Genomic DNA, 20,542 nt, shown 5'->3' on the forward strand with positions numbered 1-20,542 from the left:
ACTCGAGCATTGTAAGATACCTATACATAATATGCTATTAAGACATACACATAGTTTCACCCATGTGCACCAAAAAAAAAATACTACAACTATTCGAATTCCTTCACAAGGGGTGATTTTTATAAAGGTAGAAATTATGTGGCAAAATATTAAAACAGTTAAATGAATTTGGAATTAATTTTGGAATTGGATAATTCCAAATTGCTTGCATTTACACATATATGATTTTTTCTAATAGGGGTCGTTTCCACCGTAAAAAATAAAAAGCAACCAAGGGCACAAGTACAATTTTGAAGTGGAGGGTAAGTATAACCTAATCCAAATTTTCATGCAAATCAGTGAAGACAAGGTATTCAATGACACTGTTTTAACTATAACTAATCTAGGGGGTGAGATTTAGGGGTCAAACTGTGATAAAATCTTAAATTATGTTGTTTAATTTTAATTAACATTTATTTACATCATGAAAAAATGACTTAAATCAATTACCCGTTTTAATTTATAATTATACGATTTTTTTCTAATAGGGTAGCCTAAAAAATAAAAAGCAACCAACAGCACAATTCCAAAAGTGGAGGGTAAGTAGAGCCTAGCAATTTTCATGCCATTCGGTGGTGACACAGAAAATTACAGGATCGCCGTATTTGACGTTTATTCACTGGACTAACTAACATGAATAAAAATACATAAATAAGTGGGAATAGGTATTAGTGGTCTAACTAGATATTAGAATTTTATTTGGCATATATAAAATTGTAAATCTATCATTAAATAAATGCGTATTTTCTTCGAAAACATTCATTTAATAATAATATAATTTCCGTTTCCAAATATGTTTTTTAACTTTCTGCTAATAAATTTTTAAACTTCCCTTACTTAGTATCTTAGTATAAAAATAGTAACTTAGTATAAAAACCCGGGCTTTTAGATCTTTTTAATGATTAACTATGAGACCAATTCCCTCCAAATCAGAGTACTAATAAATTATGATTAGACATATTTTACTTTGAAAATATGCGATGCCATTGAAACAGCTGTTATGAGTCTATTTTGTTACTATTTATATAAAAGGTATTTTTGGCTTACATATAAAATTGACTTTATTCAAATATATGCGAAACAAATATATCAGATCTCACGTTTTGATGTTTTTTATTTAAGCAATTGTTTCGAAAACTATTTAAAATTATTACATACCAATTACTTAATACAATTGACGTCCTATAAAGTGTCGTACCAGCTGTCCCCAAGGTCAAATAAACAGTGGAGGTAGGACTTCGTATTAAAGCGTTATATATATCCTATATTAGAATGAACAGATTTCTTCTTAAACTATAAATAAGGTAAACAAACCAACACTTTTCTTTAATGTCACCGAAACTCGACAATATCGACAACACTGCACAAAATCACAACTCAAAAACTCACCTGTAAATTTTCAAAATCCTTGCTAGTGCCCGACGAACTCCACTTACTCGTAGAAACCGTATGCGTTTTGATAACTTGTAGTCGTCCCCCAGGTATTTCGCTGGAGAAGACTTCCAATTGTCGTCTGGCGCTCTGGTGGAGAGCACCGTCTGCGTCAGTTCGAGCTCTCGAGTCCACTACCTGCGAATGCAAGAAATAATAGAATAGATTGTATTCGACTATGGCGATGCGATTCAGTTATGGTGCGGTTATTGTGGGCGATTTTCGGAAACCGGGCTATGGAGGTGGAGGTGGGCAAGTTAGGTGGTGCGAAGAAGATTAAAAGTATAGGTTGGAAGCTCTGGGTCAAATAAAAAGATAATATGTAATGAAGGATGATGTGCCAATTATATGTGGTTTGAGTATCAGTAGGAAGATTAACTTTTTAACAACTATTTTTAGTAGTAGAAGTACGTTTATAATTGATTTATATTACGACATTTCGTTTTTTTATACGAAAAAAAAAATAATAGGTCAGTAATAAGAGTTACTGTAACCATTTTCAATAAGTTTTTAAACAAGTTTTATGTTCCTTAAATTTACGTATTTACGTCCAGTTACATCAACGTGATTTAAGTGAAAATTTGATTTTAAGAAATAGTTTTTACTTAAGTCCGTTAACTTTCGTTCCACCAACTAAAACTATTTACTTAAGTATAAATATTTTTGCCTAAGCTGAAGTCAGCTACTATGACAACTTAAGCAAAAAATTTAACTTGGAGAATGCATTGAAATACATCTGTCATATATTGACATATAATTGAGGTTAAATTTCTTCTGTAGATGTTATGTTAGTTTTCGCATTTTTTCGATCTAATTTAATTTTTATATTCATATTTTTATAAATTCTACCGTAATCTATAGTATATAATAGTTTATAAAGTATATATAGTGTACGTAGATATTTTTGTGTTGATAGGATTATTTTTATTTTTTTTTGTTGGAAATTCCACCGAAGTGTATAGTTTATCCTGTATATATATAGAATATAGTGTGTGATTTTTGAAAAAATGGATCTGGACGTTATGGATTTGGATGCAGAAGATTTATTTGGCTATTTTGAAACATATACTGAAAAAGATTTTTTAGAAAGATTTCGATTATCGAAAACAGTGCTTTTGACGTATTATCTCAAATAGAACATTTGCAGTTTACTAGTGCAAGGTAGGGCAACTGTAACATTGAATCAGTTTAAAGAGCTTTACAATAACATTTTTGCTTGTTTCAGAAATAAATGTTTAAGTCCGATGAACCAGTTTTTAATTTGCTAAGAGCATATGCCACAGGCGGACATTTATTAAGCCTAAATGACATCTTTGGACCTTCGAAGTCATCTGTTTGTAAAATTGTTCAACGGGTTACACCCTTAATAGCATCAATGAGACCTCGCTACATTCAATTACCAAATAATATAGAAGTTCGAGAGCAACAGACAAAATTAAATAAATTTTATCACAAGATCATCATCAATTAGCCTATATTTGTCCACTGCTGAACGTAGGCCTTCCGTAAAATTTTCCACCTATTTCTATCTTGTGCTTCTTGCATCCAGTTTGTGGTGATGCACTTGATATCATCCGTCCATTTAGTCGGTGGTCGTCCTCTGCTTCGATATGCCTCTTGCCTTGGTCGCCATTCCAGAACCTTTCTGGTCCATCTATCATCCGTTATTCTGGCAACATGTCCGGCCCAAGCCCATTTAGCCATGGCTATTTTTTCAACTGCATCTGTGACTCCTGTTCTTCTTCTTATTTCTAGGTTTGGTACTTTATCTCTGATGGTAATACCTAATATTGATCTTTTCATAGCGCGTTGTGTAACTCTTATTTTATCTATTGTTCTTTTTGTCAGAGTCAGTGTTTCTGCACCATATGTAAGAACCGGTAAAACGCACTGGTTAAAAACCTTTCTTTTTAAACAAACTGGGATAACAGACTTGAAAATGTTATTCAATCTACCAAAGGCAGCCCATGTGAGACCTATCCTTCTTTGTATTTCAGTTGTCTGATTATCTCCGCCTAAGCAAATCTCATGCCCTAGATATTTGTAAGCTATTACTTGATCGATGCTATGGCTCTCAATCAGAATTTTACCGCTGACTACAAGGTTGGTCCTAAATTTTGTCTTTGAGGTGTTAATTTTAAGACCAATTGTTTTTGACACTTTATAGAGCGTGTGCAGCATTTTTGTAGCTTTATCAACTCTATCAGATATTAAAACGATGTCATCGGCAAATCTTAGGTGGTTCAGATCTTCCCCATTTATATTAATTCCCATGTTATCCTCTCGTTTCATTTGCTTGAACATATATTCAAGAACAGCTGTAAACAATTTAGGGGAGATAGTATCACCCTGTCTAATTCCACGTTCTATTCGAAACTTCTTGGTATCTTCATGAAGGCGGACACAGGCTATACCAGTTTCGCAAATTCTTTTAATCAATGCGATATATCGGTAGTCAATGCGGCAGTCAGCCAATGCTCGAAGCGTTTTATGATGATCTATAGTATCAAACGCCTTTTCATAATCTACGAATATAAGAAAGATAGGCTTGTTAAACTCTGTACACTTTTCTATTAGCGTTTTTATAAATTGTAGATGATCATTTGTTCCGTATCTGGAGCGGAACCCAGCACGTTGACAAGGTTGGTAACTATCCAGTTTATTCACAAGCCGTTTTGTTATTATCTTCATGAATAGTTTGTATGTATGGGAGAGCAAACTAATAGGTCTGTAGTTCTTTAGGTCTGAAATGTCACCTTTTTTGTGCATTATGGTTATTATTGCATTATGCCACTGGAAGGGGGTTACGCCTCTTGTCAAACAAGTATTGAACATCTTTTTCAACACATTTACTAACGTTCCTCCTCCTTCTTTGATTTGTTCAATGACTATCCCATCTTCTCCAGGTGATTTATTGTTTTTCATCTCCGAGAGAGCTGATTTTAATTCCTCTGTTGTGATATCTGGGATGTCTTCTGAGCCTACATTTTGAACTTTTGGTATTTGATTTTGATCAGGATCTGGAAGTTCTTCTCGCTTATACAATTCTGAGTAAAAATCTTGAGCAATTTTTAAAATATCTTCTTTATTTGTTGTAGTTTCTCCTTTTTTATTTACAAGTTTACAAATATTTTTTGATCCTTCAGTCATTTGTCGGCGCAGAACTTTTAAACTTTTATTTTTATCAATGGCTTGAGTTATGTAATCAGTGTTGTAATTTCTGACATCTTTTCGAATGGATTTTGTGATATCTTTGTTTAACTGTCTAAGTGTTATACAATTTTCTGTGTATTTGTCTTTCAATTCTCTTCTTTTGTTTATAAGATCTTTAGTAGCTTGAGTGAGTTTATCCATCTTGTTTTTGCATCACAAGATGCAAAACATAAATAATATTTTTAGTTAGCAAAAACTTCTTAAGATTTAGACAATAAAATATAAATTTAATATGGTGTAACAAGGCGAATAACATACTCGTATTTTTCTACTTCTTCTTCTTAAGATACCGTGTCTTTATTCAGACGTTCGCCCTTATCATTTTTACAATTTCCTGAAACCTTTCTCTACCGGCTGCTGCAAGGAATGATTTTTCTACTGTGGTGTCACACATGAAAGTTTCTTTAGACCAATCCATCTTCACTTTTTGTTGTATTATAAGGCGAAGTAGATGGTATTTGGCTCCTCCAATTATATCACCGAAGTATGGTGTTTTTATCCTCTTTATGATGTTTGTGAGCATTAGTTCTGAATTCATTATTTTAAGAACATCTTCATTGGAAGTACGCGAAACTCATAATATTTTTAGGATCCGTCGATAGCACCACAATTTGAATGCTTCTAATTTGTTAAGAATGGTGGTTTTTAATGTCTATGTCTCACAACCATATAATAGGATATACCCCACATAACATTATAAGACTTTCTTGCAAATATGTATCGACAGGTTTCTGCTCCTGTCTATATATAATAGAGCTGGTTTCCAGGTTATAAAAGCCTTACGTGATATTTCGATCCTGGTTATTATTTCTTGATCAGAGTCACAATTTATATTTATTCAGCTGCCAAGATATTTAAAAAAGTAGATCTTGATATATATTAATCTTCCCAACTGCTACCCACCTTGCCTTTGAAATATTAATTTTAAGGCTTCCCTGATAACTTGGTTCACTGACTAGATTTACTAATGTCTGAAGATCATGTAAATTTTTTGCAAAAACGGTTGTATCCTCAGCGTATCTGATGATGTTGATTACTTCTCTGCTCAGTCTTACTTCCTCTCGTCCGTCATCCAAAGCCTTCTTAAAGATTTTTTCAAAGTATAAATTAAAAAGACTGGATGACAAACCTCTGTCGTACCCTACCTTTGATGGGTAGATTTTCAGTACGACTATCTCTAATTTGGCTAGAGGCTACTTGATTGTAATATAAGTCTTATATAGTAGTGGTAAAGTTCTGCTGTACGCTGGCAATCGAAAAGTGTATCGTGTTGTACTCTGCCGAATGCCTGCTCGAAGTCGATGAAACAAACATAAACGTTCCTTCGGAACTCGCAGCTTTTGGTAAAAGAACGCGCATACAAAATAGTGCCTCCCTAGTTCCTTGTCAAGAAAGTGGTTAAGTAGGTAATGTGTCCTCGTCGAAAAGTTTAAGTGACTCAGCAGAGATTTGATTTGGTCATCTGGTCATATTCTGATTTCAGTATACTGGGGCCTCTGTCGAACTGGTTATCACGGGTAGTATTTGTATCATTTTCTCGGAAAGCATCGTCAAAAGGTACTGATACATCTCTCCTATTCTTTGCACTGTTGTTTATAATCACAAATTTTTCCGTCTGCGTTTAACCACATGAGCAATTTTCAGTCTATTTTTGTACATAAATTCTCGAGCCAAGATTCTTGGCTTCCTTAATTTTTACTTTCTATGAGTTTGTTGACTTCGTGGTATTTTTTAATATTATTAATCTTCTTCTAGTTGTTAAAAATCTGCAAATGTATTGACTTGTCAATTCCGTAATTTTTGGGAGGCTTTCAGTTATCCATGTGCTAGTTTTTTTGCTATGAATATTTATCTGTAATAATTTATTGGCGTCTATTTTTTTAAAATGGTTGTGCTTTTATTCTATTCATAAAAATTATCCAGGAATAATATATTTCATAAAATAACAAGACTCGTAAGTTTATATATGACATTTGTAATTATGTTAATGTTTATACATTCGGTACACCGAGTGATAAAATTCTGTAAAAGGATATAAAAAGGAAAATATTATTTTGAACATCTATAATAAATATAAAACTCACAGCAGGTAGAGATATAGTCAATCAATCCAGTTAAACCGATTATGACAGGGAAGCATTTGGTTAAAAATTAATGATTAAATACAATAACTAGGATCTTGTCAAGACGTTTAGACGGTATTTTACAAAAAATGACAGTAAGTTTGTATGTAATGGTACCTTTTCAATCTTAATTTTAGAAAAACGGCTTGTTCTGCATAAAGGTCATCCAGTTCGTTGCCAAATATTCTCACGTGAAACGAAATACAGATCATGATAATGGAAACTCATAGATAGAGAAATTAAATTATGGAAGAGTTTTGGATAGCTTGACCAAATATTACGAGGTATACATATTTTTAAGAAAATGGAAAGACGGGACAGTGTAACATTTGATTACATCTTAATTTATAGCCACAGTATACTCAATACCTCTTAGAAGCATGTGTAGATAATTTCGTCAAAACTATTTTATACACAAATATTATACCAAGGAGGTTTAGATGCAATAAATAATAATGTCAGTTGTGGCTAACAGATCAATATTATTATGTTAAAGAGAAAATTACTTAGTAAAATATATGCTAGATTTTCTGTAATGCCTGATTTTTGAGCTGAATATTTCAAGTGGAGTTGCCGGTATCTTAGGCAGAGAGGGAGCCATTGGTATCTCTATAAGCGGAGCTAGACCTGAGGGCTCCAGAGTAAAAGTGCAGTGTTGTAACAGAATTAAAAGTTTTTAATCTGTTTGGCTGTTTGACGTACAAATGAAACTACAGCAGTGTATTTTCGATCGAATAAGACACCTATAAATTTTAAGAAGGACGTCTTCTACTGCACCCTAATAATGATTAGACATAGTTTTCAAAATATTAAGTTAGTTTTCGATGTTTTAGATGGAATTTCCAAGTTTTAGTGTTGAATATGAGTTCTAAAATTTTTATATTCTTTACAGTAGATAGACAATTACCGTTTGTAATTATTTTAGGATTTAAAGTACTGGCTGTCAATAAGAAAAGTTAATGCCTTTTGTTCTCTCAATAGAAAAGTTAAAGCTATTTACTGAAGATCATTCAAGCAATTAAAGACCTTCACCAATTTATAAAAAATCTGAACAAGTCTTAGAAGATGGATCAAAGATCGTAATTAAGTGTATTTCTGCAACATTTATACAAATTTTCTCGCACTATTGATTGTTGTTTGGTAGAATGATTGTTGAATAAATTACGTATGTATGTTTAGTGGTTTGGTTAGTCATATATACACACACGTATTATATACACACAGCAAAGCAGCAAGCACAAGTAGGCAGTGCCCGCCGGCCATGGGCTGCATCTCATCGTTTAAGGTTTTGCATTTTGTTTAAAAGTCTTCTTCACAATCCGATCATGACCTTGCGTGCTCTTTAGTACAAGAGAATAGATTTTAGATTATCCACAACAAAGAACATGAATACGTAGAACTTATTACATTTGAATATGGCGAGAAAGGAGTAATGGGCACCGGACAGAAGAAAAAACAACAGTTAATGCCTTATCTGATGGATACAGTACAGCATGGTTAAAAGTTGAGTTGTTTTAAACTCTATAAATAATTTAATTTTTCGGAAAATGGTATTCGTTTATAAAATGAAATAACAACTCAATCAAGTAAAAGCAAATGGTGTTAAAAATACAGGGTGTGCCACCGAAAACTTTTCACCCAGGTTTTGTTCTTATAGCTGCAAAAATACACTTAATGCTGCCGAAATACACTTAATTACGATCTTTGATCCATCTCATAAGACTTCTTCAGATTTTTTATAAATTGGTGAAGTTCTTCAATTGCTTGACTGGTCTTCAGTAAATAGCTGTAACTTATAGCTGTAACTTTTCTTAATGATTGCCAGTACTTTAAATCCTAAAATAATTACAAATGGTAATTGTCTATCTGTTGTAAAGAATATATAAATTTTAGGACTCATATTCGACACTAAAACTTGGAAATGTTATTAAAACACGCTCTAACACGAAAATTTTTATTTTTAAAATCTTAAACGAAAGGATTATCCTGTGATATATCTTTATGAAGGTTATTTAAGGTCATCTTTTTAACACCATCACGTATTTTTGTTTGGGGTGTGCCACGGAAAACTTTCCACCAAGATTGTGTTCTTATTGCTGCAAAAATAAAAACATGCTCGAACATGCCAATTTATTTTTAAAATCTTAGAAGAAAGAATTACCATGTGGTATATAATTATAAAGGTTACTTAAGGTCATCAATTTAACGCCATCATGTATTTTTGTTTTGGATAGCCAGTTGTCATGAAATTATTTTTTAATATACGGAGTCCAAAAAAATTAAATGATAAAAATTTTAACAACTTACGAAAAATGAGACTAAAAAGCATCTTAATTTATTATTTTTACTGGGAATAGGCTGCAATTTTACTTTGTTTGTATTTTGAGAACAATTGTTTGTATTTTGAGAACGATTTCCGAAGTGGAAATTGAAACGTCAATAAACGTATTTTAACCTTTAATTGTGGCTTATTCCCATTTAAATAGTAATTAATTTAAAATGCCACAAGAAAATAGCTTCAGAACAATATACTTTTATATATTCAGAATACTGAAATCTACATTTAAACTTCGAAAGTGAGTCAAAGTCACCCGATTTACGGTAGTCGAAATTCATTTTGGTTTATTTCATCTAAAGTCATGTCGCTGTCATAAATTACAATAAACTTCTTTCTTATTCTACTAGATTATTACGGGAACTACGGATTAGTTTATTTATTAAAAAACATTTGAACATTGAGCTGTAACATAACTATATTATAACGATGAGTCCACCTTAATTCTATAAATATAAATAGGGAGCTTTGAAAAAGTTTGATCCAGCTAATAAATAAGAAAAAAAAGCTTAGAATTGTGAGGGAAATTTAATAGATCTATGATGAGTTCTCTATAAATAGAAAACTGAAACACATTTCAGTTTCCTGTGAACAACACCGTTAAAAATATCAACTTTTCTCTAGTCAACACTTAATATATTCATCACTACTCGACATTATATCTAAGTAAATGATCATTAAAACATTTTGTTTTATATCTTAATGTGTGCATACATCCTGTAACTTTTCATAATTGCTATTTCGTAGCTTTAAATATAAGTATTTACGAAATTATTATTAACAAATTCATCAATAATTAGGTATATGAACGTACTCATCAATATTTAATGAATAGTAACAGTAAACTTAAATATTACGTTTTGGAAATAAGGTTATAATAATTCTCGAGAAGTTTTTAATATGTATAAAATAGGAAATTACGCAAATCTATTAAAACACATTAAAATGTGAGCCAACAACATAAGTTGCTTGTGCTGGACAACGAATAAAAAAGCGAAACTAAATCAAAGTATCGGAGAAGACCATAAAAAAAAAAGTATGTTAAAAGATGAGAAACAAGATCTATTTGGGGCAAAAATAGTAGAAAAATGTGCAGGAGCATAAAGAGTAATCGTAATACAATTTACAGGAATATAGCCAGCCAGACATGGCGGTAGTCTAACTATATTCAATAAAAATAAAGAAGATAAAACTATATAAACAGTGGCAAGAAAATAGGTCAGACACACTTCTTCAAAACTTTACGGTCGCCAAAAAGAAAGCAAAAGCAGCAGTAGTAAAAGCAAAAGATTTTAATCAGATTAGATTAGTTGGATCCGAGATGACAATAATAAAATACTAGTTCACGAAAATGATGCCAAAAAGTAATGGAAAAAGTCCTTTGATATTTTATTAAATGAATAATTTTACAGAAAACGAGTTGCGTAAATGGAGACAGTAACAGCAATGGTCACCAAAATAACAAACAAGGAAGTTCTTGAAGCATTTCAAAAAATAATGAACGTTGGATCAGTTGATATTCCTGGGAAAGTGTGAACAGCTTTAGGAGAGACAAAAACAAGTTGGCTAACAGGTTTATTTAATAGAATTATAGGAGATGTACAACAAAGAAGAAACTACAGGGCCAGACAACTACTTAGGAATAAAAATTACTCAGTGAAAATATGAGGGAGAGTAATTGATATACAGATACGTGAAGAAACAGAAATAACACATAATCAGTTTAATTTTATGCAAGACAGATCAAGGAGTGAATATGTAAAGATAATGAGACATGTTTGAAAGAGTAACAACTAGTGTTAGGAGTGTTAGGACAGATGTAAGAAATACTAATAAATTACGTGTCAAAGTAAGATTGCACCAAAAGTCAGTTTAATGTATGCTGATGATATAAAATAAGTAGGAAATACTGAAAGGGATTTAAAACAAAAACTTGAATAGTGGAGAGGAGTCAAGACAAATAAACTGATGAACTTTGTACGGTAAAATGATTATTACAAGTAATAGTTTTAAGTGTCCAGGTTCGGTATTACAGAGTAATGGGGAAATAAACAGAGACGAATGTGATAACATTGGGGTGGAAAAGATGAAGTGGAAGGAAGCGAGTGGTGTAGTGTAATAAAAAAAATTCCTATGAAACTGAAGGAAAAATTGGCCCAAAGAGCTATCATATACGAAATTGAATGTTAAGCAGTTAAAAAGAAAGAGGATCATGAGTGGAGTGACAAAAAAGGATACAATTAAAAATAAGTATAATAAAGTAAGTCTAGGGGTGGCAACAATTGATGCCAAAATGAGAGAGCATATATTAAGATGGTTCGGGCATGTTCAATGTCGAGATGTTGATTATCCAATATAAAGAATTGCTCTTTTGAAAATTCCTGAAAGGAGTAAGAGAGGAATACCAAACAAAGACTTAGGCAGGGTAAGTTGGTAAAGGGGATTGATAATCGGTATGACCAAAGGAAAACATTCAAACAAAAAACATTAAGGAAAATAACACAGAATGAAGATATAAGACAACATGCAAAATAGGAGCAATTTACAAATTAGTAAGTGGAATCAGCAAATAAACTGCATAACAGCAAGCAGAGTAGTAAAAATAACGAGACAAAAATTATCCACGGGATTATCAACAATGGAAATGCCAAGAAAGTGATGGTCAATCTACTATGATACCGATGAATTATCCGAAGAAGAAACAATCAAATAGGCCTCTAGATAAAAATTAAAAAGAAAAAGAAAAGGAAATTGGACAATCTTTGGACAATCAATTGTAAATAAAATTAGACAAACACAGGGACACCTCTGAGGAACAAAATGACAAATTTCGAAAAAAATAAAAACGAACTTAATTTTTTTAAACTATTTATTTGTTGTGTATTGCTATAATAGTAGCGTTTACTTTTTAATTTATTATTTAATATAATTATTTAATATAATTGCAATATTCAAAATTTGTTAGAAATAACCAAGCATTTAAAAATTCTCAAACATTTTGCAATTTGGGTTTATTTTTATTTTACAACGAAATAAAAATATGTAACCCAAAAAAAAAATATTCAATTTTAAAGAAAAAATAACATTGTAATAAATAACAAACAACAAACAATGTAAAAATGTTAAAATCCATACAGAAAATATTGGTAATCAAATTCGGTCAACATATTCCATGCAGCATGCTTTTAATATGTACAATACACAGCCAACACTTACAGAAATTACAAAAATTCTGGTTTTTTGCTTTTACAATATTTTCAATAACCTCTTTTGTTTGGAGCAGATATTGGGCCCTCTTCCAAAAGAATTCCAGCGTATTCGTAATTGTTTACACGATCGTACCTTGCCTGACAGCAAACGGCCATCCAGCAAAGTCCATCTCCAACAATTAAAATACTTTGAACATGTTATGAGAGCAGACATAGAAAACATGGAAAGACTTATTATCCAAGGAAAGGTAGAAGGTCGAAGATCACGAGGAAGATCCCCAACAAGATGGATCAAATGAATGGATGGATGGATTGATGGATGCAATAAACCTAAGCATGAGTTAAAAGAAATGGCCAGAGACAAAGATTTTTGGAACGGACAATACGCGACATCACGATGACCGCTACATTTCCTCCGGAGGATCAGGATTGAAGAGAGAGAGACATCCTACTTGACTCCGGGAATCTCATGTTGACTGGAGCTGGGATTTATTTTTTTGTATGTGCGTATTTATATAACTAACCACTAAATGTACGATGTAACACATTGTACTAAATTTCGGAAAACTGTTAAAAAAAAAAATATCATGTTCGGTCGGGTGAGTACCATTAGCAATATTTCAAGCTCCGTGTATCTGTTTTTCCAAGATCTATAGAGAGTAGAGTACATATTTTCAGTATTTCAGAGTAGAAAAGGTATATAGAACTTCAATGTTATCAATAAAAAAAATTTGACCTTATTAAATTAATTTTTCAATAACTAATATTACGTATATTTATGAAATTACAAAGGTATCTATAAAATTTATAATAAACTAGTATTACAAAAAAATTATTAATTTATAAATTTTTTGTCAGACTAAAAAATGGTAAATCCGTTCCATCAGACAACTCAAATATTAGATTCTATTTTTTTTTTAAATATGGTGAAAAATCAGCTGCTTATTCATAAATATGGACCCAATATATATTTATGAACGGAGAAAACTCAACATAATAATGCTGAAAAAATTAGTTGGTTCTCTTGAATTTTGTCACAGTCGTTTCTCCGACATGTTCGAGTCGTCAGATGCGTTGAATGATCTATATTTATTATCAGACAATTTTATTTTAGTGTTTTTTCTTTGGTACTCGCAAACAAAGATTAAGACAGGCATATTGACTTGAACACACTAATTTTAGTTTTTCTTGTAATTTCATTCTTATTTATGATTTTTTTGTTCATTGTATATTGAAGGTTGATCGTTTTTTGAATTTTTTTTTATTTAAAGAAACAAAGTCGCATCCACCCAAAGGTTATTAGCGACATTCCTGTAACATTTGTAATAATATTAAATTTAACATTTATAACAATCAATTATTGTAACAATTAATTACAATTTGTGAACAATTGAACATTTGTAACAATTAATTAAGTTAAATTTTGTGTAACATATTTATACATTTTAAGTAACCTAACAAATTGTTCGGAACTAAACTTTTGTTGAGGAGTGCTTTCAGGTTATTTGGCAAATTGTAAGACTGTCTTTGATTTACATATTTAGAACAGCCTATCAAGAAGCGCTTTAGAATACTGTCTACTGTATTGCATGTTTCGCATTTTGGAGGTTCACTATTTGAGAAGAGATAGGCATGAGCAATATGAGCATACCTACAGTGTCCAAGTAAGAGACGTGTAATAATAGTTTGGCATCTTCTACTTCTGGCTGTGGACTTCCATAAAAAAATATCACTTTTGATGGTTCTGAGTTTCGAACTAGAGTCATTTCACTCCCGATTCCACGCACTTAACACCTTATTTTTGAAATAAACTTTTAGATCGCCTGCGATACTCCGACACTCTGTTTCTGATGCGTCACTGGTGATAGCGTTACGCGCACTAGTATCTGCTTCTTCATTCCCTTCTATGCCTATATGAGATGGTAGGTTTTTTGAATTCTATTTGTTTCCTGTGTTCCATTGTCTCATCTAATTATACTTCTAAGTATTGGAAAATTTGTGCTTGTTCTATATTTACTTCTTCTATTTTTATATTTATCTTTTATTCTTCTTATTTTCTCGTATCACAATAACTTGTGATATGTTCTATTTTTATTAATTGTGATTCCACATTTCTATATTTCTTTGTAGTTGGTTCTCATTTTTGGCCGATATGACGACATCGTTGGCGAATGCTCTTTCTGAAATGTCTACTCTTCTTAAATTTCTATAATCCACATACATTTTTTTTCACTTTTAAGTTATATTCCTTAATTATCTCATCCAATTCTATTATAAATAGTGTTGGACTTAATCCTTACCCTTATCTCAGACACTCGTTTGTATTAAATGGTTTTGATGTTTTGTTTTGACTAATGACATAGTTGATATTGCTGTTGTAAATGTTGTTAATTACTCTTATAATTTTGTTAATAATACCTCTCTTTTCTAATACTTCCCATAATTTTTGCCTTGGTACCGTATCAAAGGCCTTTCCAAGGTCTATATATGTCAGATACATCTTTTTTTCATGTTGTTGAGATTTTTCCATTTGTTTAAAATATATGATCATGGATGCTTCTGCCTTTTCTGAATCCGCTTTATGATTCCCCAAGTGTGCTGTCAATTTTTTCGATTATTCTTTTGTGCAATATTTTTTCGTATATTTTCATGACAGTACTTAGACAGTACTTAAGACAGTACTTAAGCCAGTACTTAAGACAGCACCATATTTAATTAATATAAATATTAATATACACACATCACGAAACATAATTTTCTAAAAATTATTTAAACTTTGTCGTGATAAGAAATTTAAACTTCAATAGCAAAAATTAAAATGCATAGCAAGTAAATGCACTTTGCATAATAATTATGTATTTCATATGATTGAGAACAAAAGAAGAATGACCCGATGACGCGAAACAATAATAATAATAATAGTTAATAATAGTTTGTTCTTTCTTATTCGTTTCTACGAGGTTATTAACCCGAACGCGCCCTTTCACATAAAAATGAATAATAAAGGTGTCTTCAAAATTTATGCCGATAGTCTTTTGTCGCACCACACACATATGTACACATCACACTAATGGCCATAGGCGTAGAACTTTCCACTCTTCATATTTAATATACAATGTCCTAATGACTTCTCTTAAACAAACATTTTATTTTACACTTTACTTTATATCTACATTACATAGATAATAATACATAGCTAATTCAGTGATCACAATCCCGCTCACTGCGTAGGTTTCCATTAGCCACGTTTTTTATCTTTTACGGTTCAGTGCTAAACATTCTACTTTTTGCCATCTACTGTTAATTTTTCAGGATCATTTTTACCTCTAAGTTTCTCTAGTTTTTTTTCTTGTAAATACCTTTGTGGTTTCCAAATTTATTGCATCTGAGTATCAGTGGTCATACGTTTCATGTGTCTGAAATCTTATTTCAGAACTTGTATTTCCTCGTTACCCTTAGTGTTGTTGTAAGATTTGCCTCCCAATACCCAATAAAAAACGTTCTCTGAATACGTAGAGCAATAAGAAAATGTGAATAAGCTGTAAACAAATAAACATTCGCAGATCAACAGAGAACACGACATAGAGATTGCAGCTCATTAACTCTATACAAAATACACATACACACGTACTCTACAGATAGATAGATAAATTCAATAAGGTGGTTTTTGTCCTATTCCACTGCGACCTTTTCAGATCTAGTGAAGTCCTATAATCCTAGAATATATTCTCTAGACTGACCCTTTTTTAAAAGGTCTAATAGCTTCGAGAATGAACCTTCCATGTAGCTCTTTGCCAGTGGCTTTTCTTCGAATAATGTAAAGAACCACACATTGCCAGGCTGTCATACTGACACAGAATGTGCTCCGCTGTTTCTTCCTCTAGGTGACAAAACCTGCACAGGTGATCATCTGCCAATTCCATTAGGTTCAACTGCCTATTCAGCTCACACTGCCCAGTTAGCAGACCTACTATTGCTTTGACTGTTTTTCTGTCTATGCGCTTTTTAGGTCAGCTGTAAATTTTGGCAAATGTTTTAAAATGACCTGTTTAGTCTTTCTTTGTCCTGATGAATTCCTGCGCCATCCAAATATTTGTGAGCTACCTACTTTCTTGTAGCTAATGTTGTTACTGCTTTTGCAACGCCGCAGTAGGGTTACGGTCCAATTATTGGCAATAATAAGCCTTGTTTGGCTATTTCATTTGTACTTACTCTATGCTTAATCGGCAAATCGATTGAGCATAGTGTATGTTTTGTGAAAACCAGACAGTCGTACCACAATTAGCTCACGGTAATATTTGTGCTGTGCTAAAGTTTAAGGGATTATGGCCTTTACACGTATTGACCCACTATCATGCCTGTCATCATTTCATCCCTACTTTTGGGACAAAAGGAAAACGAGATGGTGCACAGAAGAGGACTTAGTAATCAGTGAGATTTTTGAGTCTTTAAATTAAAAATATAAAGGGAACTGAGGCAACGCTGATCGGTCCCCGCCCAAATTAATGACTTCAATCAAGTCATAAGGTTCAATGTCGCCTTGCCATAAGAGCCTTCTATATACCAAAGTCAAATAGAAGTTCTGTGGACAGCAAAAAGGTAGATGAAAAAAAGGATCTCATATCGGTGGCTTAAATTTTATTTTGTAGATTATCGTTCAGAGGTTTAGTCTCATACTCGTATAATAATAACGAAAGGTACACAGTAATAAATATTTGCACTTCAGGTTTCCAGGGTGACTTCTCTTTTCCCTCTAAACGTTTTTTAACATAGAGTATATACTGTTTACTCTTGTAACACGTTGGACGATTTTTAGCTCTATTTTTGTATGCCTCTATCTTTTTGCTAGGTCAATTTGTGGCGTACAAAACCGAATCTATATAAAAAAATTACAAATTGTACCAAATATAAATCAGACGTACACCCGGAAAGAAAAGTACTATACGGTGACAGTCTGGGAATGGCTCGCGGCTAGACAAAACAGTGGAGATGGTCGTGCGGTCCACAAAACAAAAAAAATCCGAAGTTATATCAGGGGCGCCAGGTAAATTGGCCCACAGCCTTCCCTACGTTACTATTCAATAAACCACCAACTTACCAATAGGTTTACTACTAAAATACTAAGTAACAGTATACAACCTGAATAAATAAAAAAAAATAAATGAAATTGTCAGATTAGAATTTAGTCAATTTTAATAAATAGATTCCCAAGATAGTTGAAAATAAATACATACATACTACATATTACAATATTATTTAACTTTACCATAGGCTTAATAAAAAAATAATATAAAAATGCGGCTTCTACTTGCCTAACAAAAATTCATAAGTTATTTCTACTTAACAGAACAAAATGAAAGGTAAGACGTGTCAAAAGTACCGGACGCTAAGGGGTGTGCGGTTCAATACCAACCAAAAAAAAATAATTAACGCAAATAGGACACCACGTGAGCTCAAGTGCGTGCGCAGAAAATAATATAAAAAAATAAATCTCAAATATATAACCCCCCCCCTTAGACGCAGTTTACAAAATTAAAATAGGTATGTGTAAATATTGAATTAATAAAATAAACCGCAAATTATCTTTAAAAAAATCTGTAAAGTATTGGTAAATATGAAAATAAAAACTAACAGCAAATAATCTTTAAAAAAAAAAACTATTGTATTCCGCAAACCAAATTAGACGGCGCTTAAATCTTCCGTTGAAAATTAATTATTATCGATCCATACCTCGAATTTTCATATACTTCACCGCGTGGAATTCCAGTTATAGTTCAGCGTGTCTTCAATCCAAAATCCCATACGATTGCCGATGTACATAGACTTGTGTGACAATGTTGAAAAGTTGAAAATTACAGCCAGATGGAAAAATACGAAGAAGAAGAAGCAGAAAAAAACAAACAAACCAACCAACCAACCCTGAAGCAAGAAAACATTAATTACCATCTGTGTCTAAAATAATTATTTGGAAATAAATATATTGATTTTAACACTTTGTTTATCTGCCTTTTGGCGATAATGGAGCAATACAAAAAAAAACTTGTCTCCGAACTTGAATGTATGAAAACTGATAAAAATGTGAATAGCTTTTTAGAGATGGGATAAAAAAATAACTACAACTTTTTAATTAATTAAAAACGAAATGTTCTAACACTCACCCTTCTTAGCCAGATTAGGGGTTTGAAATATCCCAAATTGGACCGAAGCGTAGCCGGCTATTTGGACTCGTGATTAAGGCTAATTTCTTGATCTAAATACGACTCCCGGTATTCACGTGTACTGTAGATCCGCTTTTTTTAGCGAAATTGTGGATATTCCAAAAAAAACCCTTCCACGAAGGCAGCAAATCCCCTTGAATATCCACACGGTTCGGACTAGTCCAGATCCCACATGGAACAGCAGCAAAAGCAAAAAAACAAAAATGCCGTTTTTAATCTAGCCCAACCTTTCAGTAACACTCTCAAACCTGGAATCACTTTCTTTCCGTCGTCTTTCCGAACACTTGACAACTTGACACACGGAGGTCACCGAATAATACCGAGATTCAAAAATTTCAATTTTATGATCCCAATTCTTCCAAGATAACTCTAGAAAGAACGATCTAAATTAGTTTCTTCACAAAAAAGAGGACGTGTTCCCTTAACTTCAGCACAATTTGCCAGACATTACCCCTATTTGAAAATTACTAATTTTATTTTCGCCACCTTGCTTATAATATATTATAGGCAACCGCTCTTACACGTCCTAAATTATTTAAATTTTGATAAAATAGAGGTGGGACTTTTTTACTTTAAATTTGGAACGTAACAACACCTCCCTTTCCCAGAGGAAAATTTACGAGGAAAAACTAGACGAAGAAAATTTTCCCTCGCGCTAGCGACACACTACCTAAACTCCGAGCGAAGTCCACAACACAATCATCATCCACACCGTCTTCACCATGCGCAAGTACTTGGACAACGAAAGACATACCAATCTCAAACCACACGCACAAAGCAACAACTTACTTACAACACTTACTCCACTTCCACACAACAGTCATCTCTCATCGTATGAGATCAAGTAGAATAGTTTTAAATTCCAACGTCAATCTGACAACACTGATTAGGTCGGTTACTGGATGTTGCCCTTATTCGCGACCTCCCAGCTCTGGGGCATCGCTAGTACTTCACTATACCTCACATAACATGAGTCCATAAGAAACTCTCCACCATTCCACTCTTACTGATACTGCGAGAAACATCTACCGAAACAGTAGTGTAATTCCAATTGTTCATTAAAATAAAAATGAGATAGGTCTTCCAGAATTTAAATCCGTATACAACGAAATTTAGTGAATCATCCAAAACTAAGCTATTATCCAACAAGATTCACCAAAACATAATTATGTGGCTTCGAAAAAATCCCAATTAAATAGAATGGCTTACTAACATCAAAACAAATCCCAACGCCATATCATCGAAGACAACATATTTCTGACCAAACCTAAGTGACATTCAATTCCATAAATCAAAAGAAATTAAGGCTACCGCAACCCTACGACTTCGTATTGGCTACCTAACACAAAAAAAAAACGAATCGGTTGACCATCCAAATACATCCTAAGAACCGATCATAGCCAACACTCAGTCATCCTTCACGGACACAACAAAAAAAAATAAATACAACCAATTTCAGAAGACTAACTAAATTTACTTAGACTAGACAAAACTTTGCTAGTCCGTTCTACTCCGACCTAAATCCTATCGGGATCACCAGTCGGGTTACTAATCCTTAAATCCTTAATATTCCAAATACCTTGATCCTTGCCATTTTCATCCTCTAAACTATATGTCCAGGGGGAAACTTTCTTCTTCACGAAGTAGGGTCCTATCCATCTAGGAGCTAACTTTTTCGTGAAATATTTAGCGGCATCTGACAACACAAAATTTCTCCGCCATACTGACTGATGGGGCTGAAATTCCTCTGGACGTCTCCGTAGATTATAGGTCTTCTCACACTTAGCCGAAGCTTTATCTAAACGTTTTCTAACATCAACAAATAATTCCTGGAGTCCACGCGATCGATTATATCCCATTTTAGCTACTTCGTCCTCCGGGTCTCCGAGTTTGTCCTTTCGGGAAAAATCTCGTCCATCCACTACCATCTTCCGACCGAAATTTATGAAGTAGGGATCTTGACCAGTCGACTCG

The 20,542-nt window shown here is 32.8% G+C and overlaps 1 protein-coding gene across 6 annotated transcripts in view; it reads right to left on the bottom strand.

Annotated features, from left to right (window-relative positions):
• LOC140434866 (uncharacterized) overlaps positions 1-20,542 on the bottom strand; it is a 541,244-nt gene that overhangs the window by 90,978 nt on the left and 429,724 nt on the right. For all 6 annotated transcript variants that reach the window (XM_072523454.1, XM_072523453.1, XM_072523449.1 and 3 more), the window contains exon 3: positions 1,429-1,608. In XM_072523454.1, coding sequence (XP_072379555.1) covers positions 1,429-1,608 — 180 coding nt within the window. The remainder of the gene's footprint in view (positions 1-1,428; positions 1,609-20,542) is intronic.

This window comes from Diabrotica undecimpunctata, chromosome 2, assembly GCF_040954645.1.
Source record: "Diabrotica undecimpunctata isolate CICGRU chromosome 2, icDiaUnde3, whole genome shotgun sequence".
Classification (NCBI taxonomy): Eukaryota; Metazoa; Arthropoda; class Insecta; order Coleoptera; family Chrysomelidae; genus Diabrotica; species Diabrotica undecimpunctata.